Consider the following 18,932-nt stretch of genomic DNA (forward strand, 5'->3'; position numbering starts at 1 on the left):
TCACAAGTAATAGAGAAATAAATTGAAAAGGCTACTCTATAGAATTTCATATGAGACAAATGATTCCCATGCTCCAGTGGAAAAACCACAAGCTAAAAACAAAACAGCAGTAAGACTTAAAAACTGGTTTACAGTATTTCCATGTATGAGCATTTACATCCTCAGTCAATCCAATCCATCAAAGAAACATGACTAAGTGCCCTCAGTGTGTTAGACACTTTGCTAGGCAGACATGAGGTACCAGAGGGGATTCAAAGATGTTCCCATCCTCAGGGAGTTGACAATCCGGCTAGATAAAAATTCAGGATAATAACCATTCTTCTAAGCCATTTTAAACAAAACTCAGTGGTTTAAGGTAAAAAAAAAAAAAAACCTGCTTGACAGTTATGGCTTTTTAGAGCATTCTATGGAATAAATTGGGTTTTTCTTTTCTCTGTGTTTAGTGAATCAGCCATCACTTATAGACTGAGCAGAATAAGGTTTTCTTCATTTTTGTGCCTCCTGAGGCTTTGTTTGTGGGTCTTTCAAATTTGTTTAGGACTGAGTTCCAGAATCCAAGAGGGATATTGAGGTAGGGAAACAAGTCTAAGGATAACGAGTAATATGATAGAGATGATTAAAGGGAAAATGGGAGAGCCTATCATAAAGGGAGTTTACTCAGATTGAGAAGAAGAAGAAAAGGAGAAAAAAAGTATTTTAATAATATCCTCACATTAAAAAAAAAATCATCATGCCAAGAATAGTAGGCATTTATTTTTCTGCATTACTGAGACTAAGGCAAGAGTAATAAATTCTCTGTTTAAATAAGAAAAATCAGAGCCCTTACAAGCTGCAACTTCATGTCAGAGAAGTTTGTCAAGAGGTAAACATGTTTTATGAAAAACATTTATAACTACTGTTCTAAGTTCTATTTTTATTCTGCAAGTAGCCTTATTTTGACTGATTATTAAAGCAATATGTGCTTGCAAAAATAATTTAGGCAATACAGAAAAATATGGAGAATTGAAATTTACCTGAATTCCAACCTCCTGGTGATCCTGTTAACACACATATATGTGTTTACTGGCATTTATGTGTGCATCCGTGTGGCATCATCATGCCAGTCTAGAAAGGAATGCAGTTTTACATTTTGTGGTTCTTTTTAAACTGAAGATTCATTTGTATATCCATTCATTGGAGTATAGCTTCGTTTAGGACCATAGAAAGGCACGTACATGTTGTAAATGACCTGTTGTTTGGTTTATGCTTTATGATGAAGGTAAGAGGCCAGAATCTGCGGTGTCGGAAGAGGCTTTGGGTTCGAGGCCTACCCTCACCACTCACTAACTGCATGACCTCGGGGAGGGGCAGTTCAGTCTCGGCGCCTCATTTTCTTTTTCTGTCGACCGAGAAGATTTGACTGTCTCAAGCTCTAAAAATTTATTATCGTAATGCTTCATTTTTAGCAAAAGAATATACCTTTTCAGTAGCTTATATTTACAAAAACTTAGCCTTCTTTATGTGTTACATGTCAAAAGCTTTTGACTTTGATAATGAGTTAGTTTTTGCCTTAATAGCAAAAACAAAAAGAGACAAGATTATTTTAAAATTTGGAAATTTATGACTCATTTGTTGAGGTTAAGATATTCTGATACTCAGAGAAGAAGTGAAATTTGTTGTTAGAATATTATACAATGTGCATGTTCATTACGTACAAATATAGTTTTCATTCCATTATGTTCCACATGCCCCATGTCATGCCAGCTTATCTGTTTAGAGTACTTTTCTGTGTGCTCAATTAGGTATGTAAGGTTTTTAATGAAGAAAAATAAAATAAGGAATATTTAGAAATATAATTATATAGAGGTCACAACTGTGAAAATTGCTTTTCTCACAATCACTATAACTTGGCTTTATTGCCTAAATTATATAGTAATAAAAATTATTTTTATACTCCTAGAGTAACCAGTCTTGGTTCTTGGTAAGAATTTGCAATATATTTATCTAAATAGAAAATAGTTCTTTTATTATAGTCACTTTTGAGACAGTGTTTTCTAGAAATTTGAAGCCATGAGTTGAAATATTTCAGAAACTGTGAAATGAAAAAAAAAAACTATAAAACTTTAAAAGATTCCATTAGTAAAAATCTTTGCTCCTGTTTATTTATCAGAATACCTATTATTCATTCAAATCAACATCCACAAATTATAAGAAGAAATGTAGAGCTGGGGTCAGAATACCTGAACCATAACATTGTTACAGATTGTGAGAATTTGGGCAAATCGCATAACTCTCCTGACCCTCAGTTTTCTCTTATGTGGTGCAAGTTGCTAAATAATGTGCATGAAAATGTAATAGAAATGTAAGCTACAATGTTCTTTTTTAGTATTTTTTTCTTCTAATATAGCAAAAACACTTGTAAAAATAGAATTCTGAATGAAATACTGAACTAAGAATTCAGCTATTTAATGTTTCCCTTTTCACAGGTCAACAGGGTGTAAATAAACAGATCATCTTTGTTTGTTGCTCTAGTTCATTACCGTGCATGCTCTCATTCATTTTTCAGGAAATAAATAACATCTTTAGAAAGCTCTAGCTTCATTTCCCATTCATAATAGAAGATTAAAGAGAGGCAGTTTTGTTGACAGATTACATGGGTATCTTATATTCCACCAGCTAGAATCTAGCTGAATGATTTAAATACATGAAGTAGAAGAATATATAACAATAATAAACTGACTTCCTTTTTGATGGCACTGAATATGTGTTTGAGATACCCATAGACACAAGCTGGATCCTTTAAAAGATGAAAGTAAATTTCTTCTTGTTAAATTTCGATATGCGATTTTTGAAACATAAATGGAACCCAGTTTTCAAAAAATGTTCCAAAAGATGCCACAATTATCTATGCTGCAAGCACATTTCCAAATGATCTGCAAATTTTGCTTGATTCTCTGATTATATTCCTTATTGAAGTTTTCTAGATATATTTTTGTTGTTCTGTTTAATCTTTTTTTATGTAAATAAAATACATGTTATTTAAAAAAAAACTCCATAGATAAAAATGAGGAGTATCATATGTCAGTAACAGAGGAGGTAAAAATGTAAAGGACAGCATTATTTGATGCTTATTCTACTGATTAATAATAACCAAATAAATATTATGGCTTCTACAAAACTTTGACAAATTTTTTTTAAAGTCAGTAAACATGTAAAAAATAAATTGTCTTCAAAAAATAAGATGCGTGCATTACTGTTTGGAACATACGAATACCTACTGAGATTACTGTGATGGGATTTATCCTGCAGCTGCTTCAAATTAAGAACAGGTGTGGAAGACAGATTATGCAAATACTCATATTAATGTAATTGTCAAATTGGTGCATTTACCATTGTGCTTTTAAAGAGTAGACTGTACTCCTGTTTTAAATGTAAATTAGCTTCATTCTTGAGAGCAGCTATTGGGTAATGAAACTTGGTCCTGGCTTAGCAATGAATAATTTCTAATTTCTAACACAGTTCTAAAATTTGACGTCATCTTTCCCAGTAAATTCTTTTACACATAAAAAATGGCAATTCTATACATATCATGATGATTTTGTGAAAATTTGAGTTGATTCCGGCACTACGCTACTATTTTCTGTTTTTTATTGTGGTGCATAGTGATTGCTATGATAGCTGTGATCTCCTTCCATCTTTTCTAATTCAGAACTCACCTCAGCTTTCCATCTTTATGGATCTAAACTCTCAAGAAACATTCTTTGAAGAAATTGCATTATATTTATTTTAATAATCTAACCTCATGGAGTCTAGTCGCTATCAATTGTATTTTAATATTTAAAATACTTAAACACTAATTTTGGTATTTTAAACCACGTCTTGTGAATATAGAGCAGGCGTTTACTACTAGTTCATTCATCTATCTGTGTGAGGATTTTGTACCTGCCCAATGTCATGATACAGACACCTCTGCCCAAAAAAGGGCTTTATCTTAGTTCTAGCTGGTCTCCTAGGCCCTTTAGTGACAAGTGTTGTGAGCCATTATATCTAAGTGGATGAGTAGATCAGTGAAAAGGAAGGCTAAGGAGTCAACCAGAGATGTTACAGGAGTCACATTTCTCATGTTCCCATTCTTTTTTTTTTTTTTGGTGAGGAGGATCAGCCCTGAGCTAACATCCATGCCAATCCTCCTCTTTTTTTTTTTTTGCTAAGGAAGACTGGCCCTGGGCTAACATCTGTGCCCATCTTCCTCCACTTTTATATGGGACGCTGCCACAGCATGGCCTGACAAGTGGCGCATCGGTGCGCGCCCGGATCCAAACCCGGGCCGCCAGCAGCGGAGCGTACGCGCTTAACCGCTACGCCGCGGAAGCGGCCCCTTCCTATTCTTTTTTAATGTCTCTATTTTTTATTTCTCTAACAAAAGAAAGATCCTAAAGCATTTATGATTTTATTTCACTTGGCTAGCGTATGTTCAGTGCTTACTTTGTGTTCCTGGTAACGTGTTGATTTATGCTTTCTCGTTTCACAGAATAGGAAACTGAGGCTTAGAAATGTTAAATTACATTATCTAAGGTCATGTGGCTGGTAGTTTGAGCTGGGATGTGAATTCAACTCAGTTTGATTCCAATTCCTATGCCTTTTACTCTGCCATTAATCTCTGATAGCATACAGCCTCTTAATCGCTATTCAAAAGATCTCAAATTTTCCATTTTTGGAAAACAAGAACAAAATAAGAGGGATGACAAGGTGTTAAATGTAAATACTACCTTTTCTTGAATATCTTCGTTATATGGAATCCACATCGATTTGTGGTTAAGATAAAGCAGTGATTCTCAAGGAAGGGGATGTGGGGATGCATGGGGCCTCCCCCATGGAGGAGGTCTTCATCACCACTACCACTAGAAGATTCTACTGGAGTGACTCTGATTTCTTTTATTCCTTTCTCTCCTATGCCTCATCATCCCCACCTGTTGGGAAGCACTGTTGAGAAGCATTGGGACGTGGTAATGAAGTTAGATGTTTACCCAACAATGTGTGGAATAATCTTTTGATATGAAAAAAAAAAAAGTGAGTGGCAGTGCTGGACCTCTACTGGAGGTTTTCTCAGCATCATAAGTTTTTGTGTTGAATGGTAAGGGATTTTCTGTTGGAAAGGGTGCTATTTTTTCATAATTGATCTTCTTCCTTCAGGCTTCCTTTCTACCTTACATCACAGTCAGGAAGGGGAAGAAGTGGATAGGGAGCAAATCATAATCAGAGATGCCAACAAGATAAGCTTCTGTATGTGCAGCTTGCAGTCTCTAGTCCTCATTCAAGAGTCTATCATTTATCATTATTGGCAAGAAAAGGAGCTGCCACTGAGACCAACAGCGGATAAAAAGTAGCTGATCCAAGGGCTGCTGCTGCTTGCCCTGCAGGGATCAGAAAAGGACCTGCCACATCCTCCAGTCCCCTCATAAATTCCTAGGGGTGACCGTGATCTGACTTGCTCCCCCCTAAGGAGTAAAGCATACAGTAAAAGAGATGCTGGTGCTTTCTGAATTTGGACAAATGAAAGTATGATACAGTGTTTTGTTTTGATATATAATAGATATAGCAGTGGCTCTTCACGCTTCATTCATTGAATCAAGTCCTAGTCCAAAAATACATTCTCATGGCAAAGATCCCTGAAAGGTAGTTAAAGGTCTTGCCCAGTCCACAAACTCCAAGGATATCTCAAGTTAGTTCTTCTGTGAAGCCACCATGCCCCATATAAGCAAAGCAATGAGTGCTTCCTTTTGGTCCTACCACTGACTGCTTTTGATATTTCCAGTCAAATTGGTGACTGATGCATTTCAGAAGGACTTTGAATAAAAGTTTCTTACTTGTTTGATACTTAAAAGTATATCGCTACAAGTCCATCAGCTAAAGTGAGATTTCTACTCACAAAAAAAATTAATAACTGTATAGATACCTTTTATTGCTTTATGAAGAAAAAACCCTAAAACAAGTTGAAGGCTACATAGTACATCCAATCTATCAATATTTGTTTTATTCCACAGATTAAATTATTATTCTAACTTGTTTTGCAGTAGTTTTATTTTTCCAATGACTGAAATAAATACATAAAATGTAATTTTTATGTTAAGCAAGAAAGACTTTTGCTTTAAAAAATATTAAATCTCTACCCTGAATCCTTGGACTCTAACCCTGTGTCCTTACATTCTTGGACAATGCATCAAGGTAAAAAAAATCTAAGGTTTATTCTGTGTTCAGTGTCTTGATTTGAAATATTCAGAATATAGACTTACTCAGAGATTGGAAGCTGGTTTAATACGTTATGCCAGCCATCCTGAAAGCCATTTCAATAGACTCTGTACCCTGGCATTTGTTTTAGAAATAATTGCATGCAAATGTAGTTTAACATCTGTACTATGTCTCTTAATCCTAACCAGGCATTTTCCATTAGATGTAGCCTGAAAATCACATTAAGAAAAATATATCATCTGTGAAATTATATTCTGAATGCCCCAAATAGCAAAGAAAGGGGCAATATCCAGTTAAATCTAGTACAAAGCATTCCTTTTTTTTTCTGAACCCCAAATTTTAGAATGTTGATTTTATATCCTTTACTGCTGCATTATAAAATTGAACTTAGATCTTCTGTTTTCCAAATTTTTCCATTTAGTTTACCACAAAAGTTTCTTGAGGAGGAAAATATACTGCTATGTCAAATTAAGTTATTTTCTTACTTTTTGCTTAGGAATACAAAATTTAAGTTAATTTATTTTTGTACCTTTATGGCAATACAATTCAGATATGTTAAATTTTAGTACACTTCTATTCCTGCAAGCAGAATTTTCCAAGTGGAATTTTGATACTGAACTGGCTTTAAATATACTATAATTAATAGTGTACTTAAGGAATTAGGGGAAGAATATTAGGAATAAAACGTATGCAGAGTTGTAGGAAAGCAACTGACTGGAAGGAGAGGAGGGGGAGTTTCTGGAAACAAAAAGTTATTTCTTGCTATTGTAAAGATTTAAAAGAACATCTTGTGCCCTTCTGCATTGGTCACAGTTACCTCTTCAGGACTGTAGTAATATGACTCTAAATACCTCAGAAATGTTTTTATGTATCTGACCCTTCATTTAATCCTCCAGAAGAAAAGGCAGGTGTTGCACACATGTAATGATGAGAAATTTGAAGCATATAAAGACAGCTTTGCTTTACATGAGACTCTTGAAGATCTGGCTTCTGCTTCTCTCTGTGTCCTCATTCCTGCCACCCTCTCTTCCCTGGCACTCTTTTCTCTGACCTTGCTGAACTGGCTGTATTTCTCTGAGTGCAGCAAGGGGTCATGTAACTTCAAGCCCTCATACAGGCCACTCCTTTGGTCTTGAATGCGCCCCACCTCACATCCACTTGTATACTAGTGTCCATTCATTGTCACCTAGTCTAAAAAGGCTTTTCTATTCCCTGTCTGCCATATAAGTGCCCCTCCTCTGTGCTCCCATGGCACCCGGTGCATACCTCTGTCCTAGCACTTTTTATGATACCCATCACTAATAGTTTGTCTTCTCAATTTATCTGTAAACATTTTTGGGCTGAGGACTCCTACTTGACTCTGTTGATTCTTAACATAGTAAGTGGTGTTCTGTAGTACCCTGCAGAAGTGAGAGGGACCCTCACCCAAAATTTGGTTCAGATGTCGAAGCTGATGACACTCCACACACGAAGAGAATTTGAGAGAAATTTTATTACTCACGTAGGAGACTCCTGGGCAACCTGGCTGGAGTAGTTTGGGTCTGTATAGTGGCTATGGGGTGGACTGGGGAAAAGATCCTTTGAACAGGTGATTTAAATTTCTCTCCAGTGGCAAAGGAGGAAGTGCATGCACTAGCCTTCTGTTCAGATGTAGGGCAACGGGGAAAGGGAGGTTGAGCCTTAAAAAGAAGTCAGCAGTCAAAAATGGAGTCAGACTATTGTAAGTGACATAAAATAGGTGCTCATTAAATCTATGGTGACTAAAATAGTGATGCAACTACAGAGTCAGTCATTAGCCTCATATCATCAACAGATATATTTTAAGCACCTACATGTCCTGTCCTGGTATACAGGACCACTGTTCTGTGCTTTCTCATTTCACAAAGAAAGTTGTTTTACCGTGGTGTGTTTCTTCACCTTATGTTACCTCACCTAACTTCCTCAAGATAACAAGAGACATCTGTATTTTCTTTTGATTACAAAGTAAAAATGCAGAGCAGAAAACCAAGGACTATTATTCTTATGTGTGCATAAACAATTTCTGCCTAACCCCAATATATCTAGGAGAAAGAAATCCTATACATAGAATCTGTCCGTTCTATCTCTTGAATAATTATTATATATACTTAAAATTTTGTCTTCCGTTCTCCGGATGCTCATGAGAAATCCAACTCCCTATGTTTTTTCAGAAGAGCTTAAAATATCCTCTTGAACAAAGCAAACAAACATACAAGTAAGCAAAAATGCAATAGTCCACCAGTCCTCTGCAGGAGTATCTCATGCCAGAAGTGTCCGTTGACTGCTCTCTTCATTCCATCTTAAAATATAACTACATCACTTGTAGGAACACTATGGACATTATTTGTTTTTCAGGGACTTTAGGCACATGAAAGATACTTGATTAACATCCCTGGAGATTCAAGTTGTCCACATAGTAAGTGAACAGGTGTAGGTCTTTATCCTTCTCACAGACGGCAGCCAGGTCATCTGCCCCATCCTTGATCTCAGCCTCACCTGTGCAGACAGCCGGGCTCTGTGGGTGAGAGGTGTCCATCTCTTTTCCATTTTTGGCTTCTCTGCTGAGATTTCTAACAAGGGTGCCAATTAGTGCCAGTTATGATGGCAGCTTTCTGAGATGAAATAAGAAGGTAATTGACTAAAAACAGAGCAAAAAATAGGACTTCGACACTGTTATATTCTATAATCTTTGTTAATTCTTCAGTACTTTTTAAACATGACATGGGGATCGAATCTTATTTTAGGAATGTCACTGGATTTAATTGATTAATATTAAGTACTTTAAAATCTCAAATTCCCCAAATATCTACGGTATCTGGATTGAGACAATGGCCACCACTAAACTTTCTTTGTTAATGTTTACCTAGCCTTTATTTTTAAAAAAAGAAAAAAATTTAAAATTTAGAATCTATTGAATAAGGAAAAATGAAAGACTATGTAATCTTAAATTATGATAAAAATAAACGATGCTAATGCCCATCAATAATCAAAACATTAATAAACTGCGCCTGTCATGATATTTTTTATTTAACCTAATGTTTTATTTTGCCATTTTTATATATTAAATTGTGTTTTATAGAATGTAAAGTCTGATTACACAAGCTGACGGTTTAGACAGTGGAAAGATGTATTTATAGAGCTGAAATTACAACAGCAGTTTGTGATTACTTCCCTTAACTTTGCAAACAATAAAAAATGAGGCCATGATCATGACTTTCAGCTTTATCTTTGGTCTATTTCCTAAAAATGGATTGTAACCTAAAATTTGCTCCAAAACTTATTTTTAAAGCTATCAAAGCTTAACCTTAATTTTGGCAGTGATACCATCGATTGACATATTTTAAAGTAGCCTTGTTAGTTTGTATCTTCGGTTTCAAGTCACATAAATACGTAACACTTAAACAAAAAAGTAGAATCTATTCAAAGGATGTGGAGTTGCTCAGAATACAATCAAAAGCTAAACAACAATGTGGTCTCAGAAAGGACCAGAAGCAGAACAGGCTCTAATGGACAGGATCCTTGGGTTCCAGCATTGGCTTGGGTGAATTCTCACTGTTTATTATGCAGATGGCACATACTCAACAATCAGTTCCTGGGAGAGGGAGTCTGACTGGCCTAGTTTGGTTCAACCACCCACCCTTGAGCCAGTCCCACCAATTTGCATATGATGATTGGAGCTAGGGTACAGAATGGGGGTGGTCCCCAAAAGAAAACTTGGTGCTATTACCAAAAAGAGGAATAGATGCTGGGAAGGCAAAATCAACAGATTTCCTCTATAGTAACTTTGAGTTGGTTTGCCACAAGATTGTAGCATGGTCTTGACAGTAGTTTTTTCCTCAAAGAATTCTACTCTTTCAACACCAAGGAAACACAAGACAATAGAGAACTATAGAGAAGTAGCACCAAGTAACGCATTTGTACATGAACATTCACTAATTTATACACTTATACCTCAATCTATGCAACGCATGTATTCCTAAAGATTATATAAAAATCAAATCTATTTTAAATGTTTGCTTTCTATTTAAATAAATATTGTCATAACTACGTTTTTCATTTGGGTAATTCTTCTATTAAGGAAATAGTAATCCCTAACTTAATTTTGTAAATTTGGATTTTCATGTTGAATTTGTTACTGACAAATGGTATCAATTTGGCACAGGTTTACCAAGGAAAAGAAAATATACCATTTTTAAAATTTTACACTGACCTGTGAGGAAAACAAGCATAAAATTATAAACTTTTATTCATCAGTACCTTAGACAATATTCTTCTTGTCCTTGGACCAATTTTTTAAAATCTATTTGAATTGGTGGAGCTAGGGAATCCCCGTTCTGATCATAAGCACTATTCTCTGTTGTTATTCTCCCCCCACACCACCACGACCTTCACTTCTCCTTGACCCAGCTGTATCCCATGATTATAGATGACATTAGAGACACCCTCCCTATTTTGTATTGTTCTCTCTACCCTTGGGACAGCACTTGCTCTTCCGTTCTCCAAACTGTGGCTTTCCTTGCTCCTACTCCCAAGCAAGCTACTGAATATTCCTATAGAAAATCACAGCATTAAGTCTCCGACTTTAGCTTAGCCTTCATCACTGTTTACCAGTCGTTTCATTGGTCTCTAAAACCTCACTCTCCCTCTCCCTACATCAGTTTCCCGCCCTCACTGTCCTTTAAAGCTCCTACCTCACATGTAGCCCCTTTATTCTCAGTGACTTCACTGCCCACTTCAGGGAGAAACTTTAGAGGCCACTAGGCAAGAACTCCCTCTGCCTTTCTCATCTGTACTTTTAAAACAAACTTATAGGGGCCAGCCCAGTGGCGCAGCGGTTAAGTGCCTGTGATCTGCTGCGGCAGCCTGGGGTTCGCAGGTTTGCGATCCAGGGCGCGCACCGCCACACGGCTTGTCAAGCCATGCTGTGGCGGCGGCCCATAGAGAGGAAGATGGGCACGGATGTTAGCCCAGGGCCAGTCTTCCTCAGCAAAAAGAGGAGGATTGGCATCAGATGTTAGCTCAGGGCTAATCTTCCTCACAAAAAACAAAAAAACAACTTATATTGGCACCTCTAATTCCGCCCTTTTGTATCACAGTAAGATTTTCTCTTTAAGGTTAATTTCTCTTCCTGTACATGATACCTGCCCCTGCTCACCTTTTCTACCACCTTGAACTGTGGGCTGCACATTCACTTTCCTGAATCTTTAGTCTCCCATTTTTCTGTGAATCTTCCTGTCTTTAAAAACAAAACCACCAACAAAACAAAATCTTATATCGACCTTTGTTTTATATCAGGCAATCTTCCTAGCCCTCCCCTTTCCTTCATCATTAAACTTTTAGAAAAAATTGTTTACACTTCAACTTGCATTCCTTCTTCAACATATTAGTTTGGTTTCTGCCCCTACTGCCCTTATGAAATTATTCTATTGAATATCAGTGACAACCTAGAGAGTCGTATTCAAGCCTCATCCTACTGGACCCTGTCAAAGCACTTGAGGCTTTTGCCACCGCTTCACTGACCATTCCTCTTCTCTGTCTTTTGATGCCTTTCTTCATCTCTGTCCATAACGTTTTCTGTTCGACTGTTATATCAGTGGTGCTAAACTCTAGTTGCACATTATTATTATCTAGGGTACTTAGTTTTAAAAAAATGTCTGAGCACCACCCTACTCTAGTTAAATCAGAAGTTCAGGGAGGTGCAGGCCAACATGAGTATTTATTCAAAGCTCCCCACCTGATGCGAACACATGGCACAGTTGAGAACTGCTCCTTTAGATGATCTCAGTGGCAGAACTTATCCATCCCTGTGGGGTTACCACTACATAAAGGTGGTGATCTCAGATCTCTGTGTATCTAGCCTTGTCTCCTGGATTTAAGGCTCGTGTACTCAAAGTTCTGCTAGAAACATCGACCTGCATGTCCAGTAGTCACCTTTAATTTAGTATTTCCAAGCGAAGCAAATTCTCTCCCATTCCTTAAAAAATCTTCCTTGCATTCTCTTATCTTGCTAGTGACATCACAGTCTACTCCCGGTGTCCCTCATCCTTCACTCTCTCACTCAGGCACTCAGGTAGTCTCCAGATCCTCTGACATTAGCCTCTCCTCAAATTGAGTATCCTTTTTTCATTCTCACTGCTACTGATAGCTCATGCCTGAGTTCACTGTTTGGTGAACCTTTGGGCATCTTAGGCTGCCAGCCACCCGTCTTTCCCAATTCCAGGCTAAACCCACACCTTCATGCTTTTCTCTTGTCTCCTTAAAAGAGCATCTGTTACTCTGCTTTACTTCAGGACATGAAAGAAATTCCCTTTGTTTGATGTGCAGAACTTTTCATTGTCCCTACCTTTCCAGCCTTATCTCTCATCACTTCTGCCCATCCATACCACACTCCTGCCATACCCAGATGATCACATTTCTTAGGCACCGTCCTAAATCCTTTGGATTCTGCCTTTCTTCTTTCCTGCTTCTTTTTTTTTTCAAGTAATAAATTCCACCTTATTCTTTGAGAGTCAGCCAGAAAATACCTTCTTTCAATACAAACTGTACTTTTTACCTCTTCAACAATATATTTCTCTCTAATGTAGGGTCTCTTAACCTAGGATCCTTGGGTAGAATTCAGGAAGTCTATGAACATGAATGGAGGAAAAAGAGGAGTCTCATTTTCACTTCTAATTAATATTTTCTTCTATTGTGAATGTAGGTAACAAACCACAGTAGTATTCACAGTATCTGTGACATTGTCACCAATAAAAATTACAGAGATTTTCATATCACATCACAGTTAGCAAAAATATCTAGAAATGTTATTTATTCTTATTACTACTTCAAAATTATAGTGGTTATTAAACCTGCCACTATATCTTATTTAATGCATTAATAAAGAAGCACATTTATTAATTTTTCACAAATGTGGCTCTTTAAATATTTTGAAAACTGAATTTCAGTATAACTGACTTCCTTTCTAATCCCTTATATTTTATTTTATGCAATAAAATTTTTTTTTCTGGGTCGGCTATTCTAGATTTTACCAGATTGCCAAAGGAGCTCAAGATACAAAAAAAGCTAGGAGCTCCTGCTAATGGCACTTACTTTGTTGGATCCTAGTTTATAAGGCTGTCTTTTAGCCACTCTCCTCTGGAGGCAGGGACAGTTTTCATTTATTTTTATATCCACATGGCTAATGTAGTTTATAGCACATAGTAGGTACTGAAAAAGTGTGGACTGAATGAGTAATAGAGTAAAAGAATGGAAAATTACCTGTCATGCAAATATCCTGAACAGAGAAGACAACATTTCTCAAAATGTGATCATAGGAGTTCTAAATCACATCACCAGGATGCTTGTTAAAATGCATATTCCTGGGCCTCATCTCAGATGTTTTGAATCTGAATCTCTAAGAATGGAGCCTTGAATTTTGCTATTATAATAGCTTATCCAGAGATTCTTTTACATGCTGAAGTTTGAGAACCTGTACAGTAGGATATATGATGTACAGTGGCCTTAAAAAATAAATAAAAGCATGACCTTTTGTAAATAATTTCAACTCCCTGGGCTTCCTTTCCCTTCTCTGATAAGTGATTCTCTAATGTTCTCCTCAGTATCGTATGGGTTTTACAGCCTGTGCCACAGAATCAAGTAAGGCAGGGCTAACTGCTTCTTCAGAATGAAGAATGAAAAGTCTTCAGGCATGTGCTCTTAGGATTTGGTTGCCTGGGGTGTATGGTCCCTGCTGCTCTTTGACTGACTCCAAACAATACACCGACTACTCTTATCTACTGGTCTTAACGAAATAGTCAAAATGTTTTCCAGGCATCAGTTCTCTTTTCTTCATCTCTTCTGTCAGAGCTAGGCAGCTTTTAATCTGTTTTTCAGAGATAGTCTAGAGAAGGATGAAGTAGTTGGTATTTGTAAAACCAACACACATCATCCTGGTACAACCCCGGCCACCCTGTCCCTAGGACAATTTCCATCAGATGTGATGGATGGCTTAAAAACAGCCAACCAACCAAACCAACAAACAAAACAGTTGGAGTGGAAGAGAGGCCAATCAGACATTTAATTTTGTTCTTGTTTTCTGTCATGTCAAGAGTGTCCATACTTCTTGACTAGATAAACACTTTTTAAAAAATTTTACACCTTTAAAATGTAGGCCATTATTCCATTCAGAAATCATTTTACCCCAAATATTATAAGACACTAAAGGTTTAAACACATTACAGAAAAATTTGAACATAATTTCAGCCAACCTCAAGAAATAAATTACAGTTTAAAACATTTTCATTTGTTAGGAAGGATCACTATATAATACTTACCTATTTTTCTATGAAAAATATAGCTTCATCAACTTTGCAAAAATTATATTCTTTCTTACAAGTCACTTCACCTTGTCACTGAATGCAAACACTCATATTAACTTCTGGCTTTGCTGCACCAGGTTCCTAAAGAGAAAAAATATTTTTTATTCATGTGGAAGAGGCTTTGATTTATATCATGAAATCTAAGGATAGACTGAAAGCTATCTGAATACAGATACAATGTCTTGAGAATTTTTGGATGCATTACAGTGTGTAATACTGTTTTATACATAGTAGGACTTTAATAATTTTTTATTTGAAAAAAAGTGAATGTTGTTATGAAACAATAATAATAGCTAATAAATATTAAGTACGTAGATAATAAAATTAAGTGTATGGGTACCATCACTATTCTAAGTACTTTACAAATTAATGTATTTAATAACCCTATGACAGTGTTACTTATCACCCCCTTTCTAGAGAGAGAGGCCAAGAAAGGCTAAGTAACTTGCTCAAGGTCACACTGCTAGTATGTGTTTAGTTAGGATCTTAACCCTGGCAGGCTGTCTCCAGAGCTAGTATTCTTATTTTCAACACTAAACGACTTAGTCTTTATTGTTTTAACGGAAAATTACAATGATCCATATTTAACTGAAGAATAGATTTCTTCTGAAGTTAATGTGGAAAGGCCATTCCAGTACATCGTCTTGGCCTTTTCACTGTTATAAGGTTCTCTGGTGCTTATTTGAAACAGATGTAAACACTTAAAACATCCATTCACATTGTGTTTCCCTGTGATTTGCTGGAATATGTCAGGTTGCCTCCAGGAGACCCATTTCTAAATGACTGTCTGATTTCATTCGCCTTGCTCCTCCTTTAAAGACCTGCAACTACATGGATCTCTTAAAGCACGGTTGGTCAGAGGTTTATTAGCATCTCCTGCCGACACTCTGCCTTTCTGTTGTAGAAACTCTAGGACAGACAGGAGAAGCTGGGTGGGTTTTTCAAAGCCCAGTTTCTTCAAGCAAGCCTTTTGGCAAGACAGGATGACGGGCTAATGGTAGTGCAAAGTTTATTGTCACGTACTTTTAACTCCAGCAGTTATTAGTTGGGAGTTACTTAAAAGCCTTTGCCTTTCAAATGGTTTGCTTTTTTTTTCTAAGTTATTGTTCTTTAGTAAACTTAAGTTGCCTTTCTCTTTTCACAAATTTTGCTTTTTAACTGTTTATGTTTATTGCTTGCTCAATTATGTCAATTTTTTAAACTATATATATTTTAGAATTTTACATGCAAAGTTACAGGGACAGAAAAATGTCACTGTGAGTCCTCAGTGTGGGGCAGTCCCTCTCTCTGTTGTCCCTATGGATAGATAATTGACAGTATCATTTTAATGTGCTTTATTTCTGTCTGTGGTAACAGGAATGATTTGGCTTGTCAGACAATGAGTGTTTTGGTTAATCAGAGTTTCTGGTTAATAGAAATATGATGTCATGGATTTTACAGAATCAAAAAATAATGAAAATATACTTTGCATCAATCAAAACATAGTATCTTTTTTGGTGATTCAGAAGGTCCTTCAGAATCTTGCTTTGTCAAACTTATCTCAATGTTTCTCAGTTAAAATCATATTTGGGAAATGTTTGAGAAACAAAGAAGATATGTTTGGATTATACTTAGATTTACTGAAATTATGTTTCTGAGTCATTTGAGCTAAGAATGGAGAACATTCTCACTCACGGTGAAGCTTCAGGCTACTTCCATCCCAAAGTTCTAATCTGTAGAAGAAATGTAGCGAAAATCTCCTTATAATGAAATGCTTCTAATATTTTGACACCTGTAGCCCTTAAGCGGTAACTACACCGTTTTGTTCCATGGCATCTTTTGTATATTTTTATCACTGTACTTGTACATTGTCTGGAAATTTCCTGTTTTTGTATTCCTCAAGTGCTGAGACTTACTCCTCTCTGTATCCTCCCTTCTGACCCTGTGAATGGGATGGCAGATCTTCGGCACCCCACCGTGTTTTGTTTGTGTTGGAGATACAAATTGCACTATTTTATTTAATTTGGGTGCTCTTGAAAGAGTTTAAGGAAATGTTGCTTATTTATGGAGTTTAATTTTCAGGGCTAAATATAAATGATGTCATGGCACCTTTGGAGTTCTTATGACGCTCACTTATTTTTGGTTTTGTGTAGATGAGTGTTGATCTGAGGACTTTTTTGTTAGTCTTGTTCATTGCTATGATATGGAGTAGTATTTCATTTTTTTAGGTTGCTTATGACCTTGTTAAATAGCAGTCCAAAAAGCATGTGGCTTGTTTTGATTTTAACCAAAGTTACAGCTGCCTAGCTGTAAAGCAGTCAGTTTCTCTTATTATGACTAGTTCTTCAACTTGTACTGTTTTAAATTGCCTGCAATTAGCATATTTCAACCTTATTTTTAGGTTTAAATTGCAGTGTGAGAGTGTACTCTCCTCTTAGCTAATTAGTGCTATCAAGGAACAGTAGGTTACCTCATTAGTACCATGTGCATTTAATTAAAGAAGAGAAAATTGGAGTTAACCTCATAGTTAATATTTTCACAGAGTGCTACAATGCCAACACCTTCAATTGGAGTCACACCCCTGTGTATCTAATTATGCACTGGTGCCAAATAGGGTTAGCAAGGATACTACAAGGCTGTTGACAAAATAATTTAGATGAAAATGTGTTTGTTGGATCCTGACAGTAAAATATAACTTGAACATTTTTTCCCTAGTCTTCATCTGCAAGCATCAGGTGACATACTTCTTCATAGGACACTGAAGGAAAAGAATATTTTGGAAGCCATTTTTCCTGTTTGAATTAATATTGCTCTTATCTTGAATAAAATGGCATATAGTCACGTAAGCATATACAATCCATTTCTTAAACAGAGCCCCTGAACTTCAGAGATGTATTTGAAAAGAATTATTTATAAGATGTAATATTTACATGCGTCAAACCGCTACAAATACTCCCTGACACCCCTACCACGTCCCTCCTTGCTTTTCTTCTTTTCTGATATACTTATAATTTCCCTTGTGTATCTTGTGAATGGGGATCATCCTTTCATATCATACATGAGGTCTAAGGATGTGTTGTCACATGGTCTATTCAAATGCAGTGTAATCCTTTTGCCCTTCAGACACAAATCTTTGAAATGTCTAATACTACTTAGGTAAAAAATGACATTCTGTGTCATTTATCAATAAATAATCACTTTTCTTTTACAGATAAAAATGCAAACTATATGTTTGAGTGTATACAGTAGTTTTCAATACAAATGGCACAATTCAACAGGTTTTAACAGAGATTATGGAGTTTGGCTCCATAGTCTTAACTATATATTTAATGACAATACTTGTGTTATAATAATGCATGGCCAAGGCAGTTTATTTAAAGAGATTCTTGTGATTGTTCTCACATTTCTTGACAAGACAAGATTTATGTTCATTTGTATTGGTTATAATTGACTACACATCAACAGTTAGCTTTTTCAAAAAGAGATAATTTAAGTTTTAAGGACAAATACCATCCCATACTGTAAAATCACAGTACCATTTAAATCTATAAGATTATTTATTAACATTAGCCTTAATTTTAGCTTAGAAATGGGAAAGGAGATGTCTAAGTCAAGATCATGGTAGATAATCAATAAATTTTTGGTTAGTGGTTAATTTATTATGTTCAAATGTTCAACTTCACATCTGCCAAATTATTCCTATTTTTAAAATAGATGAGACAAAGATGGAATAGTCTTGTCTATGTTGACCAAGTTAATAGTCCAAAAAATATTTTTTAAGTGATAATGTACATTATTAGCATAAGCCTTAAGGTTGAAAAAAAAAAAAAGCCAACTCGTGATTCTCTTTGTTTAATCTAGGAATTGCTTCCAGAAACAAAATTATGTATCTGTGGCCACTCTTCTGGTGATGGGCATCCTCACAACACATTTGCAGTAAGTCACACTGGGCAATTAGAAATTCAGCTACTGAGCAAAGGCCATAGACCCAATCCCACTAGGTAGATTATATGTGATTTTCTATTAGCTACTTCCTTCCATTGATGCAGATAATCAAGAGATGACTAATGTTAAGATACAGATGTAATTAGTTGGTTTTCTGTTACTTCTTATAATTTCACTTCAATTATGTTTCATCAGATGTACAATTCACAGTTTCTACTTGAGTTGATGGCGTTAAAGTTTACCTTAAATATGTAAAGACATATGGCTGTACCACCACTATACTTTTCTTGAACTTTTAGGAATAATTTGATGAGATAGTCTTAATATGCAAAAAATAAATGGATAGAGATCATGGATAGATACAATCCATATTTTAGGGGATGTTCTGTGTTCTGCAAGTTACCA

At 36.0% G+C, this 18,932-nt stretch overlaps 1 protein-coding gene across 1 annotated transcript in view; it reads left to right on the forward strand.

Annotated features, from left to right (window-relative positions):
* Positions 1-18,932, forward strand: part of FOXP2 (forkhead box P2) — a 322,160-nt gene that overhangs the window by 225,047 nt on the left and 78,181 nt on the right. Inside the window, exon 4 of the mRNA XM_058528649.1 lies at positions 18,444-18,518. Within this exon, the coding sequence (XP_058384632.1) occupies positions 18,444-18,518 (75 nt within the window). The remainder of the gene's footprint in view (positions 1-18,443; positions 18,519-18,932) is intronic.

This window comes from Diceros bicornis, chromosome 3, assembly GCF_020826845.1.
Source record: "Diceros bicornis minor isolate mBicDic1 chromosome 3, mDicBic1.mat.cur, whole genome shotgun sequence".
Lineage (NCBI taxonomy): Eukaryota > Metazoa > Chordata > Mammalia > Perissodactyla > Rhinocerotidae > Diceros > Diceros bicornis.